The sequence below is a fragment of the Vulpes vulpes genome, chromosome 13 (assembly GCF_048418805.1).
Source record: "Vulpes vulpes isolate BD-2025 chromosome 13, VulVul3, whole genome shotgun sequence".
NCBI lineage: Eukaryota > Metazoa > Chordata > Mammalia > Carnivora > Canidae > Vulpes > Vulpes vulpes.
Genome location: NC_132792.1, coordinates 20,489,443 through 20,507,587, shown reverse-complemented (window position 1 = coordinate 20,507,587; position 18,145 = coordinate 20,489,443). Strand labels below are relative to the sequence as shown.

Here is an 18,145-nt window from a genome sequence, read left to right as displayed (position 1 = left end):
TCCTCTCTTTGAAAGTGACAATATTTGGTTTGTTAAGTCACAGATGCATCTATTTCCTTTCTGAGGGCTGAGTGCTAAGCTGCAGCTGTTCCTAATATGGAACTTTGCTGACTTACAGATGGAGAAAAACAAGTTGGTGTACTTTGGAGATGAGTATATTCCACTGATTTGGCCAGTGGAATATACTCATCATCTCTGTCTCTTAGTATAGCTCTTCTCAGGTGACTATTTCTTTTTATTTAAGGAAAACGTAGCTAATTATTGAAACTGGCAGGTAACTCCTATGTGGAAAATGCTTAATTTTTAAATTAGGTTTTCAAATTAGGTTAGCATAAAATAATACTTGTACTTAATGACGTTTTCTAAAAATATGGAATGGTATAAAATTATTAAAAGTTTCCTCATTTTTCCATCTTTGAATTCTCAGTCCCATTCTTCAGAGATAACACCTACTAATAAGTCGATATGTATCTGTCCAAGAATATTTAGGCATTTACATATATATGTGTATATATATATAGTGTGTGTTTTTTATATAAACAGAATTATGCATTGATACATATTTTGTTCACCTTGCTTTCTTCACTTGGAGGTCTTTTCATATTAGCACATACAGAGATACATCTTATTCTTTTTTTTTTTTCTTATTCCTTTTCATGGTATGAAGTATTTCCCTGGATGCATGTACTTACTTATTGATGGACATTATAGATAATGGTGTAATTACCATTCTGTCCATATATATTTTTTTTAGTGCTTGAATATCTGTTACTTAGAAGTGGTATTGCTGTTTCAAAAGTTATGTGCATTTAAAAATTTGATAGATATTGCCATTTCTACCAAACATACCATATCAATTTCTTTTCTGCCAACAGCATCTGAGAATGCCTATTTCCTCACATCCTTACCATCACTGAGTATTATCAAAATGTTGATTCTTTTCTAATCTGACAGGTGAAATATTATATTTTATTGATTCCATATGTAATTCTTTCATTATGAGAGATATTGAGTGATTTTTCATATATTTATTAACCTGGGCAATTATTTTTTAAAGACTAATTTCGATATTTTCCTGGATGTATTAATACTTTCACAGGCTCTCCTTCAGAAAAAAACAAACAAACAAAACAAAACTCTAATATACGATGGAGCACTGAAGCCAGTGAGAACATATCCTCTTGCTTGTCAACATTATTTTATATAGTAAAATAAGTAACAGTGAACTTGTATTCTCCATAAAAGTAAAGATATAAGTGAGGCAAGAGGGAAGGGGGTAGTGGGATTGTGATTTCATCTCAAGGGTCCTAGACAATGACAATAGGTTTTTAGAGGATCACATGAAACTCCTCAGAGATGATACATAAGGCATAATAGGCAACTTTGGGTTGCAAGACTTAGACTTCTACCATTTGTATCATGTTTCACGCTCAAACCATGGACTTGAGAATCTGACATCCCCTGTCTCTGCATAGCCTTAGCAATGGTTCTTAACCTCTCTGACTCCCAATTTCCTCTCCCCCAATTAAATAGGAATTGTGACATTGACACTTAGCTCTTAAAGTTCTTACAAAGATTAAGTAAGATAAGCACTATGAATGCAGTACTTAGCACAAACCTCGACATACGGCCATTTCTTGGTAAAGATGGGTTATTATCATTACAATATAACAATGTCGATCACGACTCCATACACATTCTATTTATGACTAATCTAAGAACTCTTGTTTCCAGTGGTCTGAGCTCTATGCAACTCACAGAATAAAAGAACATGTTGACCAGCTCTTTGTTACCTCCATGAAACAATATGAAGTGAGATAAAAAGTAAACTCAAACTGGGATGCCTGGGTGGCTCAGTGGTTGAGTGTCTGCCTTCCGCTCAGGATGTGATCCTGGAGTCCCAGGATAGGGTCCCATATTGGGCTCCCCATGGGGAGCCTGCTTCTCCCTCTGCCTGTCATTTTATGTCTCTGCCTCTCTCTCTGTGTCTCCCATGAATAAAATAAATAAAATCTTAAAAAAAAATAAACTCAAACTGTAGAGAATTTTAATATTAGCTTTAAGATGGAAATCCCCATGAGTAAGCCTTTTAAATCCTGAAAAAGGAGGATTAAGGATTTCCTATTCCTTTAAGTAAGTTGTTCTTGACTCGCTGCTCATTACAATCATTTGGGAAGCTTTTAAAAATACTTATGCACAGGCCTCATACCCAGAGATTCTGATTTAATTGACTCAGTTTGGGGCCGGTTTTGATGGGGTTTTTTTTGACATGCAAGCAAACTTGAGAACTACTGCAAGGTAGGGCTGCCCAATGGTTTGTTAATGTCAGTGCAATGGTTCTCAATCTTGGCTGTGTGTTAGAATCACCAAATGAGCTATAAACATACTGATGCTTCATCTAATCCCCAGAGGGTCTAATTTAATTGGTCCTGGGTGTAACCGGGTAATCAGGATTTCTAAAATCTCTTCTGAGGATACTAATATGCATTCAAGGTGAAGAGCCACTTTGAAAGCATATCAATTTCAGAGCCTTATCCATAGAAATTTTCTTCAGAAGGACTGGAATGGAGCTAAGGCATATTTATTTTTAACAAACACACCAGGTGTTTGTGTTGTGCATATATGATTGAAGTAGGAGCTAAAAGGTGGTCATCCTTAGAAATCTGTTCTACAGCATCCTCTTTGGGTCATCGTTAGTTGGCATGGATTTAATTATTGCCTCAAGTGGCTTTATCATTGTTATGCTGGTTGAGTTGATTAAAAAAACTTATATTAAACTGATGTGTTTTACAATTCTAACCAACCATTAGCTTGCCTTCTCTCTGCCAAAGCAAAGACCCTTACACTTTCATAGCCTCTCATCTTCCAAATGACAATCCTTGCAATGTTTGAAAAAAGTGATCGATCCTTCTGCCCTCAGCTTTCACTTTTTCTTTCCTTTTTTCCCCCTAAGCTTTTATTTATTTATTTATGAGAGACACACAGAGAGAGGCAGAGACATAGGCAGAAGGAGAAGCAGGCTTGCTGTGGGGGACTATTGCAAGACTCGATCTCAGGACCCCAGGATCTGACTTGAGCCAAAGGCAGACACTCAACCACTGAGCCACCCAAGAGCCCTGAGCTTTCACTTCTTCAAGCTAGAGAAACCCCAATTCCTTCAGCCCGAAAGAATAGCTGATTGGCTGACAGCATCTCTACCTTCCTGTATGCCCCCACACCATTCCTTTGGAATCAAGAAAGATGTCAAACTCTGACATTATATGACCCAGTCATTAAACCCTGAGTAATGTACCTAGATCAATAAAAAATCTATAAACTGAATAAGATGGCATTACAATGTTAGTATCACCTATTAACACGGTTCAGTAAGTGACCTATTGCAGAACTCTGATTTACATAGCATTGTAGTGTACAAAGAGCAGAAATTTTCCCATTTGCTCCTCAAAGAACTCGGTATACATATTGCTCTTACTGTCCCTATTTTACCATAGATCTGCTGAGGATCAGAGAAGTTCCAAGATTTGGGTAAATTCATGGTACTTGTGGTCAGAATACTAACCCAGAATTATTTCATACCAAGTCCCATGTTTCTTCATTTTGGTTTCTAGAGTGTATGCAAAGATAGTAGAAATAACTTAATAGTAGATAGTAGAAAAAACTTAATTGGTTTAATAACACACCCCGAAAACAGAGAATGATTGCTATTGTTGGTTATTGCATGGTAAATTTTGCAAACATTCTTTGATGTGAAACCCTCTGACACAGTCAAGTGAATCTGATTTGTAAACATCTGAAGTAAGAAACCAGAAAAGAGGAGGGCAAGTTGAAATTCTGGAGAAGATTTTGCAGCACCATTTAGCCATGTGGATGAGCTATATTTAGTTAAATAACAAACAGCCTCCCTCTCCTTCCTCTTGTTAGGTGTACCTAAGAACCTGAATTACAGTGATGTGAAAGAGCTCATCTTAGCTGTGGATGGTGTGGTGTCTGTGCACAGCTTGCACATCTGGTCTCTAGCAATGAACCAAGTGATTGTCTCAGCTCATGTTGCTGCAGGTCAGTGAGTTTTGTAAACACCCTGCCAAAATTCAGCCCTTGTCCTGTAAACTCAATAATTTCCCTCCTTTTTGTAGAGCTTCTCTTTAGTGTCTGTTGCCTGTCAAAACAACTGTATAGTGTTTCCTATTACCAAAGGCCTTTGAAAACACCCCTTGTCAATGTTATCGTAGCAACAATGATACTGAAGACATCCCTTTGAAGCAGACTGCAGAGGGTAGAGGGTAGAACAAATGGTTTAAATGCCACCCAAACTTCAAAGCCTTAGACTCTGAAAATTGGATCTCACCTGTCTGATTTGGTGCCCAATCAGTTAAATAATGGGATGAATTCAGCAATAAATGCTCATTGAATATCTCCTGGTCTAAGGTGCTCTATCACTGAAGATAAGAAGGGACATAGGTCTCATCCTTAAGATTCTAACAAGCTAAAAGACGCTCTAGCAGGGATTAATTAATGGTAGTTCTCCCACTGGATGGTTAGAAATTCTGTACCATGTGAGATAATTCTTAGGGTGTTGGATTCTAAAAGCTTTCTTTTTTTTTAATAAATTAATTTTTATTGGTGTTCAATTTACCAACATACAGAATAACACCCAGTGCTCATCCCATCAAGTGTCCCCCTCAGTGCCCATCACCCATTGCCCCCCACCCCCCGCCCTCCTCCCCTTCCACCACCCCTAGTTCGTTTCCCAGAGTTAGGAGTCTTTATGTTCTGTCTCCCTTCCTGATATTTCCCACACATTTCTTCTCCCTTCCCTTATATTCCCTTTCACTATTATTTATATTCCCCAAATGAATGAGAACATACACTGTTTGTCCTTCTCCGATTGACTTACTTCACTCAGCATAATACCCTCCAGTTCCATCCTCGTTGAAGCAAATGGTGGGTATTTGTCGTTTCTAATGGCTGAGTAATATTCCATTGTATACATAGACCACATCTTCTTTATCCATTCATCTTTCGATGGACACCGAGGCTCCTTCCACAGTATGGCTATTGTGGACATTGCTGCTAGAAACATCGGGGTGCAGGTGTCCCGGCGTTTCATTGCATCTGTATCTTTGGGGTAAATCCCCAGCAGTGCAATTGCTGGATCGCTTCTCGGCCTTCTGGCTAAGATCAAGTGTAGTATCTGTTCTTATCAGTTTAAAAACTTTCTTAAATAGAAGGTGATTTGCACATTATGTGTCCTTGGGCTGGGGAAACAGGCTGTGGGGGGGGGGGAGGATCTCTCACTGCCTCAGGAGACAGCTCAGGCAAAATGATACGTCAGGCAGCTAAAAAATAACTCAAGAAGTTATTTAGAGGCAGGCAGGCTACAGCAACAACGGCGACAGGCATTTGAGGGTTAGGCTTAGACATCCTCATCTTTGCTGAGAATCTCAGATCTGGCTACAGGTGATTTATAGCATCCACTACACCAATATTTTACTGCAGATGGAAGAATCTAGTAAACAGTCAGGTTGCTACTGGGGGGAAGGGCCTTACAGCCTCCTGATACGTTTTGGGACAAGAGAAAAATGGCAGTAAGGTTGCTGCTCTAGGAGGAGTCTGTAGGGAGCTCTAAATGCTTCCCGATTCCTTTCACTAGCCTTGATATAAATGCTGATTAGATACAAGAGCTGCAACCCAAAGACCTCTGGGGACTGGCGGAAAGGGCTATATGAGAAAGAAAGAGCTTTGTCTTAGCTTTCTTCAGGCCTTATCTCCCCTTCCATGCTCAGCTTCTAAACACGCCAGACCCCAAGAGAACTGTGGGCAGGAAGAGTTCCCATAGTGATGAGTACTTTGCTGCACCAGAATTTCCCCTGTCTTGTCTGTGTGAATGTAACTGATTGTCAGAGCCAACGTGGCTTCTTCTGAGTGCTCTTCTTGGGCCCCTCCCCACCAGGTCAAAGACAAAGTACTTGAAGCTGGAAATTTAGCAGTCACCCATGTGTGTGCAATCAGTGCCAATCTCACTGTGGTTCTTTCTCAACAGCAGCCAGCCGTGACAGCCAGGTTGTTCGGAGAGAGATTGTTAAAGTCCTCAGCAATAGCTATACTGTGCACTCGCTCACCATTCAGATGGAATCTCCAGCTGACCAGGACCCCAACTGCTTTTTCTGTGAAGACCCCCGGGACTAGTTCAGTCACAATGTCAACTTCCCAGGTTTGATGGGCCACTATATACTGCTCTGCAGTTTCTAGAACCTAAGAAATAAAGTACCAAAGGAAGAAGTTTGAGAAATTCATGACACAGTACAGTGCACATTATATCCTTCTTTTTTTAGTCCGCCCACCATAAATGAAAATGCATTTAGATTCATCAGCCAATTGGATTATCAACTCATCAGTAGCTGTGTTCAGTTACAGGAATGTGTGTAGTCTTATTCCTGACTGGGACTGAAATAAAAGCTGTTTGTAACCATAGGCAATAAAAAGTTCCTCTCCATTCAATAATGTATCCTGAGTGAGTGGGTAAAATTGAACTCAGGAAACTCTTATTAGGAATTGGTGCCAAGGAAATCACAAAATTCTCTGAAAACATGAGAAGCAAAATAAGAAGAGCCAAGCAAGGTTAAAAGAGATTCTGAAAACTTAACACCCCACCATAACTTGACTCTCTTAGCAAGTTATAATATTATTTGGAGCAGAATCTTGTCTCTCCCTATCCATATCACTATTTACTAAATGGGGTAGAAATGTCCTTTTTCCTTATCAATTACAAATTATGTTTTAGTATGCCTAAAACTATTGAGTGACATTTTACTTTCTGTATAAAAGCTCTGGACAAATGAAAAATTATGAAATTGTTGCTTTTTGAGTGTTTTCATATGGTATGACCTAATAATAAAACAGAAGCACAGAGCATCAGAATTCTTATCTCAGGTCACATGGAAAATAATTTTTTCAAAGAGTCAAAGAATTGAGAACTTCCAGATCTTGAATAATATTTATGGAGTCCCAGCTATTGTCCAGGTATTGCACTAGGCTATTTAGATATGTCACCTCATTTCATTTGAAAGACAACTTTGGGAAAGTTGGAATTAATACCATCATTGTATAGATAAGGACACAGGCTCACAGAGGTTAAGTAATGTAACCAATGTCATTTATTCATTCATTCAAAAATAGTTTGTCGATGCAGGCTATGAGCTGAGTATTGGTGAACTATGTCAATACGGCCTTTGTGTTCATGGAGCTATTTCCCTTTTGTTGGGGAGACAGGCATTCCACCAGTAAATACCAAGAATGTACTACAAATAGTGGTAAGTGAGAAAGAGGAGAGGCTGGTTTAGATTGGGAGAGGTCAATGGACAGCCTCTCTGAAGAAACAGCATTCAAGTTGAGACCTGAATAGAAAACTAGGTGATAGCCAGATGAATTTAGGAGGAAGTACATTCTAGAAGAACCAAGAGCATGAATGGGCACCATGAAAAAAGAACTTGGTACATGGGAGGAAATGAGAAAGGCCCTTGTGGCTGGAGGGTACTGAGGGGTGAGTTAAAAAAACATGGAGGACATGAGGGAAGGGAGATGAGCAAGTCCATTTGGCAAAGTAAGATTCATTCAGAGTCATTGATTGTATAATTCCATGCTTCTAGCACTGACTGTAACTCATCACCTGTAGAAAGTAAAGTAAAATAAAGAAGTATAGGCCTACACCCTGGAAATTCTGATTTAATGGGTATGGTTTGGAACCTAAACTTCTGGGTTTTTTTTTTCTGTTTTTGTTTTTGTTTTGTTTTTAACACATCCAGAGATATTCTAAAGAATAGCTGGAGTCTAAAAGAACTTCAACCAAAGAAGGTCATTGAGTGGGGGATTCAGACACATATCCAGACACCTACAGTAATATCTTGAATTGCAAACATGTGGATAGGGTCTAAAGGGGCATTGCCATGTGGGCATAGCCACTGAGGCTTCATGTTATTGAGGAGATAGTCATGCTGGACTTTGACTTATATCTGAGATTTGTCTAGACAGATGAAGAAAAGGGCATTCTAGACAAAGGGAAGACTATATGGAAGGTATACTCATGTTTACTTTTTAATTTTTAAAAATATTTATTTATTGAGAGAAAAAGATCACGAGGAGGAGGGGCAGAGGGAGAGGGAGAGAGAAACTCAAGCAGACTCCATGCTGAGCATGGAACCTGATGTGGGGCTCGATCTCATGATCTGAGCCAAAACCAAGTGTTGAATGCATAACTGTGCCACCCAAGCGCCCCTACCTGTTAATTTTTAATTTGAAAGCAGAATATATGTGGTAAAGGAAATGTTCAACTCTGATTTTTAAACTATATAATTTTAACATTGCCATTATTAATTTTGTAGAACAAAAGTTATGTCTTTGATGATTTTTATGTCATTGTCAGCATCCAGCAGGGTGCTGGAAACCTAGCAGGCATTAAATAATTGTTGAGGCAATGACTCTGGGGCTATGTGTGGGTCCTGTCATTATTTTTCATTTATATTTGTATTTTTCTGAAATTTTGAGGGCCAAGAAAACATCGACTTTGACGGAGGAGGTCACATCTGTGCCATCTCTGCAAATCAATCAGCACTGCCGAAATCACTACTTAGCATTCTGCTGACAAATAGACTTGTCCCCCACCTCAGTAAGCACGTTTAGGCAACCAGAATTAGAGCCACTCAGGTTACTAATGTGTCCTGCCTCAGCTGGCTCTTAAAATGGCAGGGATAGTTCGTGTCAAATCATTTCTCCTGTCTCAAAGGCTGTTGAATGGTTTTGCTTTTCCATATTTTGTGTAGGATAGAGCCCTTAAGACCTGGAAAGCACACAAGTTCTAGGGTAACTGTTTGCTTTCTTTTTAAAATCACACTTATCTTTTATTTTAATGCCAGGAACATACTAAATGCCAGGTAAACTTAATCCCCCAGGTAGGGGGATCTGTACAACAACCAAAGGAATTGCCCCATGGCCCCCTAACCATTTCTGCTGCTTCCCTGAATTTCTACCTCTTTTGTCGGCTAGATTGACAACTCTGGACTGTAGATGTTTGGGGGATTAAGTGCAATACAATCTGCAATGGGGATTTTTAGGATTTGAAGGTAAAAGAGCAGATGACACCAAGGCAACTTTATGCACCATGTATCAATTTTGAAAGTCGGCTTCCCCCTTTGCCTCTTCCCTGGAGTCCAGGATTGTGAACTCCAGGTTGTTGACATTCCTGGAGTAGCATAGCAGAATTCTTTACTTTGTGGCCTTGTAGTCTTTCCGGCTATCAAAACATCCTTCACATCATTCAAAGAAACACACTTTATTCTCCACAGTCTTGAAACCAGGCCAACTTCATTGCCACCCTCCATCCTTCATATGCTTCTCTGTCATCCAGCACCCAGTCAAGATTTATCTAGGACTCTATGGTGATGTTAGGGCCCATAAAAGAAATTGATGCGTTCCATATGTTTGGTTACAGATGGGAAATGGGAATGTTCAAGGACATGAGGAAGAGAATGTTTGCACTTTGAACATCACATTTGTAGTTAGATTGCTTGAGTTTGAATCTTAGTTCTTGCGTTTATTAGCTCTGTGACCTCGAGCGAGTTACTTAAATGCTCTGTCCCTCTGTCTCCTGATCTGTAAAAGCTCCCTATTCAGATGTATGAGAATTTAATATATTAGGACACTTAAAGATGTTGGATTTGTACAGAGTATGTGGTTAGCACTTAGTAAATCTTAACTTTACTGTTATGTGAAGTGAGTGCATACGTATGTGTGCACCAACACAGACATTTATATCATCCCTACTTTTAAAAGGTTTTGAGTCTTCAACACAACTTCCGCAAGACTGTGGCAGAATTTTTGGTGAGAATTGAACAGCTCTTTCTCTCATGGAGCCCTGGAGGCCTGCTGAGATAAAGACATCTACTGAGAGCACTGCCTAGTGCATGAGGCACGGATTCATTAAAATAGTTAAGTCCCATTCTGACACACTCTGCCAACTTCTACTTTTATCTTTAAAGTAAATGCCAAGTTAGTCACTTCGTGTACACTTATTAACAAAGTACAGCCGTCCATTTCAAGAAGGCAGAGCCATGGTTCTCCCAGCCATCTTCCCTGGCTCCTGTGAAGGATCCCTTCCTTGGTTTTTCTCTCTCTCTCCTAGCCACAGCTTACTCTAACCAGGTGTGTTTCCTTCTTCTGGTTTGTAAATTGTCATTGTCACAGAGGCACCATTTCCTTACCTGTTAAATTTTGCAGAGGCAACAAAAGGCCTTTAGCACTCAGGTGTCCAAAAAAACACCTGGCATATACATTTTATAGATTCTTGGAGAATGTGGCTTTCCGGCTCCAGGTCCACCCGGTGAACTATGGGCCAGAGAATTTTGCACAGAGACAAGCCTCATTTTCCACAATTAGCTTTAAAGTACCTTCAGGAAATGATTTTCTCAGCTCATCTCCCTGCCTTCCCTGATTTGGATCACAGGGCAATCTGTTTAAATGACTAATTACAGAAATCATTAAAGGCAAATGTCTTTGAATACCCATATCCCAAGTTTTACAAGTCCTGCTTGATGTGACAGTGATGAAACCACTTAATAGTCCAGCACAGGCGGATATTTAAAAAAAAAAAAAGGTGACCATATGTGGCTCAGATTCCTAACTTTCAGATTTCACACTTAACGTTTGTCATTCTGTTACTGGGCACCTGTTAAAATTCTATTTTAAAATGTTAATGTATGTTGTTTAGAAAAAAAATCAGGGAAAAGGGAAAGTTTGGGTTAAGTCATCATCTTTTTATCACTAAAATCATGGCAGAAAATGTTTCTCATAACACCAATCAGGAGTGTAATGAGAATATACTCTTCCACTCTCAATCTTTTATCAGAAGAAAGAACCCACTGAGGAAGCAGATTAGTCTAAAGGAAATGGAAGATGATCTAAGAATCAGAGATACTTTTGAAATCATCTTGGTTATCTGTATGAAACCCCAGTGAGGAAAAGGATGGTGGTCAAAGGCAGTGGTAGCCCTCGACAGTTGTAAAAAAAACAAACACATTTGTGCTTCATCACCCGTAAAGGTCAGGAAGTGAAGAGAGATGTCAAGCTGAATTGCACCCCTTTCAGGTGTGTCAATCAAGCCCTAGGAGACAACCTTTCAGTATAATTGCCCTGTATTTCCTTCCTTCAAAGGGATACCCATTTGCTAAAAACGTAATTATCCTATTTGAAGCCATTGAAGCCATGTGGTTGCTGTACACAGTCCAATGGTCCCTTCAAGTGTGATTTCCCTAGATTGTAGAGTTTAGGAGGTTTTGGGGGTATTACAGAAGAAGAAAGGGCACCGGCTGTACTGAAGATATTATAAACCACGGTGAGTTAACCTGTACAAAAGAATCAGGATCAGATGTGACTTTGGGGTCTTGTTTGAAGTTGAACTGCACTCTTCACATGGAAATCTGTAGGCACTTAATAAGCTAATACCCTGTTTCTTTTCCAACCCCTCTCATTTTTTTCACAGATGAAGAGTGTTTTTTATCCATGGCAATACATGAAAATGATGAACGAGAATTTCTGTTACTATCCCATTCTCCACTCCACATTTGTCTTTGACATGGCAGAGGTCTATGGTCAGAAGATAGGAATACCCTGTGTTGACAATTCTTTAGAGCAATACTTTCTATGAATAATTAATAGCCTAGAAAGATGAAGTGTCCTTTTTCTAGTTTCCACTTTCTCACAGAGTTCAGCACCTTGTGTAAATTTAGAATGGGAAAGGACAGTTCAGATTTCCTTGGCTCAGTAAGCTCTGGATTCATAAACAAGAAGCAGATTCTCTTTCCATTCAATCTCTAATCCTTTATAAACACAAAGCCATAAAGAAGATATTTTAGAATCTTAGATTAGATCATTTTTAATGTTGATTAAAGAGAAAATTCTGAGGGAGGTACTATGATCAAGGGCAGTTGATGAGAACATATAATTGTTTTCTTCCTCCTCCTTTACCTCTTTCTCCATCTTTTCTTTCCCTTCTATCCTCTTTCTTTTCTCCCTCCTTCTTCTTACCATAATTATTATTTTGATAGCTTGTAGATATTCTGGAGTTTATTACTTACATCCAATGATGGAGAATGTTTTACCTTGGCATAAACATTTGCACAATAGTAGACACATTTTCAGATATAGATTTTGAAGAATACCACTAATCTCCTACTCTGAGACTTTTTGTTAATTTTTTTTTACTTATGGAATTCATTTTTCAACTCATTTTACTGATACTTATTGATAAACTACATGCCAGACACAAGGTTGAGAAGTACAATATTGCTTTAGTTATGTTTATATTAGTCTAGAAGACTCCAATTTCTATCATGGATTAAGAAATAACTGTATAACTAAACCCTGGAGGTTCTGAAAAAAATTAATATTCAAATACTAGACATCAACTCTAAGAAGTAAAAACATCTGCATTGCTTCTCCCTTGAAAAATATATTTCATAAAGGTATTGCTCAGGTGCAGTCAAATCATGGAATTAGTCACATTTCCTGATGAAATCTTATTGATTGTTCCAGAATATGAAGTGTTTCACTTCACTTCTTTCTCCAAATATACTGAGATATCAGTGTCTCTCATTGTACAGTAGCAAATACTGGGCAATGGCTTGAGGATTAGATGAGCTTGGAATGTTAGTGCTGAAACAGATTAGATTAAATATTTAGGAAAAGAATTAACCAAGAAGAGAAAAAAATTATACGTGGAAAATGATATGATATTGATGAATGAATCTGAAGAAGAAACACAAAATGGAAAGATGCCATCTGTTCACAGATTGCAAATATTAATATTGTTAAAATGTTTATACTACCTAAAGCTATCTACAGATTTGATACAATTCCTATCAAAATTCCAGTGGCATTTTTCACAGGAATAGAAAAAACAATTCTCAAATTCATATGGAACCACAAAAGACTCTGAAAAGCCAAAGCAATCTTGAGCAAGAAGGACAATAGTAGAGGCATCATATTTCCTGATTTCAAAATTGTCACAAAGCTACAGTGATTGAAACAGTATGGCATTGGCATAAGTACAGACATACGGACCAATGGAACAGAGGTCTCTAAAATAATTCCATGCATTTATAGCCAACTGATGTTTGACAAGGGGTGCCAAGAACACACAATTGGGAAAGGATAGTCTCTTCAATAAATGATGTTGGGAAAACTGCAGCTCCACATGCAGAAGAATGAACCTGGACCCCTATCTCATATTATGTACAAAAATCAACTACAATGAATAAAGAGTTAAAGATAAGACCTGAAACACTAAAACTACTGGAACAAAACATAGGAGAAGAGGTTCTTGACATCAGCCTGGGCAATAATTTTTTTAGATATTACCCCAAAAGTACAGACAGTAATAGCAAAATAGATAAATGGGATTACATCAAACTAAAAACTCCTGCACATCAAACAATCAGCAGAATGAAGAGACAACTTAGGGAATAAAAGAAAATATTTGCAAATCATCCATCTGATAAGAGGTTAGTATGTAAAATATATAAGGTACTCAAACAACTCAATAGCAAAAATCAAATAACATGATTTAAAAATAAGTAAAGGGCCTAAATGAACTATTCCTTAAAAGAAGATGTGTAATTATAGGAAACAAACTTAGGGTTGATGGAGGGGAGATGGATGAGGGGATGGGGTAACTGGTGATAGGCATTAAGGAGGGTACATCATATAATGAGCAGTGGGTATTACATGCAACTGATGAATCCCTGAATTCTATCTCTGAAACTAATAATAAATTATATGTTAATTAATTGAATTTAAATAAAATAAAATTTTAAAAAAGAAAGCAAAAGAAGATATGAAAAAACCAACAGGTATTCAGGAAGGTGCTCAACTTCACTAACCATCAGGGAAATGAAATCAATACCATAATAATCCTCACCAATACTTGTTTGAACGACTAATATCAAATAGACAAGAGATAACAAGTGTTGATGAGGATGTGGAGGAAAGAGAGCCCTTGCACACTGTTGGTAGGAATGCAACCCAGTGCAGCCATTATGGAAAACAGTATGGAAGATCCTCAAGAAGTTAAAAGTAGAAAAACTTTATGATCCAGGAACCCTGATCCCCCTTCTGGATATAGATCCAAAGGAAATGAAATCCGTATTTTGAATGAAGGATATCTGCACTCCCATGTTCATTGCAGCGCTATCAGTAGCCAAATATGGAAACAACTTAAGTTGTCTGTTGACAGATAAATGGATAAAGAAAATATGGTATATGCACACACAGAGACAAAGATACAGAAATATTACTCAACCTTAATAAAAGGAAATCCTGCTTTTTGCAATAACAAGGATGAACCTTGAGGGCATTATCCTAAGTAAAATAAGCCGGACAGAAGGACAACTACTGCATGATGCTCCTTATATGTGGGATCTAAAAAGGCTGAACTCATAAAAGCAGAGAGTAGAATGGTGGTTGCCAGAGGCTGAGGAGTGGGGAAATGGGGAAATGTTGGTCAAAGGGTGCAAAGTTCCCATTTCTGCAAGATAAATAAGTTCTGGAGATCTATAACATATGACATGGTGATTAAGGTTAATAATACTGTATTATATACTTGAAATTTACTAAGAGGGCAGACCTGAAGTATTCTCATCACATATACACACACATACATATACACACACACATACACACATACACACACGGTAACCACCGAAGTGACAGAGATGTTAATTAGCTTGGTTGTGGTTATCTTTTCACATAGTCAAAAAATCAGGTTGTACATCTCATAGACATTATTATTTGTCAATTATACCTCAATAAATCTGGAAAAAAAGAAAAAGTGGGGAAGGGTGAGAGGATGGGGTGGGGCAGGATTGGGAATCTGGAATTAGACATGTTAAGTTATTAAACAAAAAAAGTGAAGATGTCAAACGGGCAGTGTTTATATGAGTTCTACAATTCAGGAGAGAAATCTGAGCTGAAGTTACAAAAGTAGTGGTTTTGTAGGCTCCACATGGTTATATAGGTGTCCATGGTAATGAAGGCCATCTTATAATGGCACCATGTGGAACATTTAGTCTCTGAGGTAAAGGAGTAGAGAGACAAGGAGAGACATGCTGGCTTTTAACCACTTCTTAAACTGGTTAATTGCAATGCTTTAACCTGCATATCTAATTTCTGCTCAGAGTCCACTGGCCAGAATTAACCCCAACATGACTGAAAGGAATCTGGAAAATATAGGTAAGCACATGGACTATTGGTATTAATGATCATTAACTTAGAGAGAGAAGATAATTACTAGAGTAGTATATATGGATAAGTAGGAGGGGAAGGATTCTATTGTGCAAGGGTTGGGGCTGGCTCTAGGGGGGCATGGGTAATGGGTAATCTACAAACCCAAGATTCTACAAGAACAGAACTCTGTGGGTTGGTGGGCAGATGGGTGGTGGAGGCAGCCTGGCATGCTCTTCTGGTTGCTTCATTTTTCTAAGTGAAGGAGGAAGCAAGGTCATCAACAGAGTGTGACAATGGAGGAGTTGGCAACGGGGATTTAAAGCAAGAGGAGAAAGAGTGAAATGGTCATCTAGGAGAGTGAATAGTGGAAAGGTCATGACAAGAGGATGACTAGGTGGCTGTGACAAGAGGATGACTAGGTGGCTGTGCTAAGCCATCGTCTCTCAGCAACCAGCTCTCTATACTTGGCTTCATGATGTTGGGATAGGGACTGCGTTCATGGACTTAGCACAGAACAGTATTCAGTTAATTTCCTTATCCAGAGTAACATACTCTTGTCCAGCAGACTTTAATAGCTATTAATAAGAAGGTTAAGCATTTATTTCTTTCATATGTTATGTTTTAAACACTAGATATGTATATTTAAATTCTAGCATTGAGGGATGCCTGTGTGGCTCAGCGGTTGAGCATCTGTCTTTGGTTCAGGGAGTGATCCTGGGGTTCCAGGATCAAGTCCCGCATCAGGCTCCCTGTGGGGAGCCTGCTTCTCCCTCTGTCTATGTCTCTGCCTCTCTCTCTGTCTCTCATGAATAAATAAATAAAATCTTAAAAAATAAATAAATAAATTCTAGCATTGAATTCATTTGCCCCTGGTTCTAATCCAGGACATTTTTCTAGCTGCAAGGTTTTGGCTACATTAGGAAGTAGAGTTACATTTCTAATAATAAAATGGGGATACTGACTATTGCCATCTTTATCACAAGGTTGTTGTGATTGTTAGATAACTAAAATGACCTCCTCATTGTAGCCTGGACATAGCATGGACTACGAACATAAAAAGTGTCCTCCTTCTGTGAACTAGATACTTGCTTTTAAAACATGAACTTGTGGGATGCCTGATTTTAAAACATGAACTTGTGGGCTCAGTGGTTGAGCACCTGCCTTTGGCCCAGGGCATGATCCTGGAGACCCAGGATTGAGTCCCACATCCAGCTTCCTGCATGAAGCCTGCTTCTCCCTCTGCCTGTGTCTCTGCCTCTCTGTCTCTCTCTGTCTTTCATGAATAAATAAACAAAATCTTAAAAAAAAAACCCATGAACTTGTTAATAAGCACATTGATGTGGTGTCATGAAAGGTATGGGTTCTTTATTGTAAAAGAAAGATGAATGGATTCACATGAAGTATCCAATGATCAAAATATACCAGGAAAAGATCTCTGGCCCATATTAGGGACCTTTAAAATTTAGATTCGTTCTGTTGAATATACAAATATTTTAAGGAATTTAGGGAAATAAATAGGAAATGGAAAAAAGAAGGAAAAAGGAGCTTCCAAATAAAGAGAAAGTTATAATGCAAATTTCTAGGGTCTGACAAAATTTAGAAGGTATTTACAGAAAACTGCATTAAGATAATGCATATAAAATGCCCAGCATAAATAAGTATAAATTCCTCTCCTTTCATATACTAAAACAGAATAGGCAGAGAGAGTGGAGATATGGGGTAAAGGATGGTGTATGGTGTAAGAGAGAAGGGTAACATGTTGGGGATAATAAGGAAAACTGATTTACAAATTACACAAATTGTGGGTGAAGGCCATTGAAATAACATGATGCAAGCATAAGACAAAATGGCATTTCCCTCCTTGCTTAGTGATGTCAAATAGAAATTGGGTATTTGAAATAGTAATGCCAATGTAGGACAGAATTTAAGTCACCCTAAAACTGTCTTTGCTTTTTCATCCACTTGTTTATTTAATGAGTGTTTAGTAGCTGCCAAGTATGGGCTAAGCTCTGTGGTAGGCATGGGCATCTACGAGTGACCAAGACACTCACTCTCTAATGGGGAATATGGACAATAGACCAATAAATAAAGATTTAAATGAGAAATGTTCAGATATTGATAAATGTGAAAATAAAGTAAGAAAAATTCATTTAAAATGGATTTAGAAAGCCCTGAAGTGGGAGATCTCATGCATGTGGCCCTCACTGCAGCCTGCAAAACCAATAGGAAAGAGAAAGATAAGAAATATTTTAACAAAGGAGGGCCCTTTTCACATAGGAATTCAACTCCTGCCTTTACAAAAAGGCAGGAAGATCCCTCCCTGCTTCAGCAATAGTGCAGGACCTACCACTGGCAGCCAATGGGAAACGACACAATCTCAAACTCTTGTTCTTCAATAAGCTTTTGTTCAGAATAACCCTCCCAATTTTATCCTAAAACCTAATAAAAGCTGACCTTCCCATTATCTCTTTGGACTTGCCTCTGGTTTACTGTAGTTTGCTTTTCCTGAACCACAATTCCTCTGTTATGCCCAAATAAACTCCTTTTTTTTTTTACTTAAATTAATAAGTAAGTCATATGACTTAGGGGCTGAGCCTGAACATCAGGAAGGAGCCAGACATACAAAAGGGCAGAGGTAAAGGGAGTCCAGTGTGAGCAAAGGCTGAGGTAGGAAGAACTTGACATGCTTGGGTAAGAGAAAGGAAGTCATGGTGCCTGAGCATTGTGAGCAAGGCTAGGGGAAGAGGGAAGAGCTAGGCTGGTAAGGGTAAAGCCTTGTGGGCCATGATAAGGAATTGGAATTTTAGTAAATGCAGAGCTCTCCATGGGGTGGAAGGGGAAAGTACCACAGATGCTTGGCACGTTGCCATTTGGC

At 38.6% G+C, this 18,145-nt stretch overlaps 1 protein-coding gene and 1 pseudogene across 2 annotated transcripts in view; both read left to right on the top strand.

Moving 5' to 3' along the window:
• SLC30A8 (solute carrier family 30 member 8) overlaps positions 1-7,706 on the top strand; it is a 35,946-nt gene extending 28,240 nt beyond the window's left edge. Inside the window, exons 7-8 of one of the 2 annotated variants that reach the window (XM_025993371.2) lie at positions 3,922-4,056; positions 6,041-7,706. In XM_025993371.2, the coding sequence (XP_025849156.2) occupies positions 3,922-4,056; positions 6,041-6,186 (281 nt within the window). In that variant the 3' untranslated portion in view covers positions 6,187-7,706. The remainder of the gene's footprint in view (positions 1-3,921; positions 4,057-6,040) is intronic. The other variant, XM_025993372.2, reaches the window with a different exon arrangement.
• Positions 5,153-5,244, top strand: LOC112916075 (U2 spliceosomal RNA; annotated as a pseudogene).
• Positions 7,707-18,145: the final 10,439 nt, after the last annotated feature.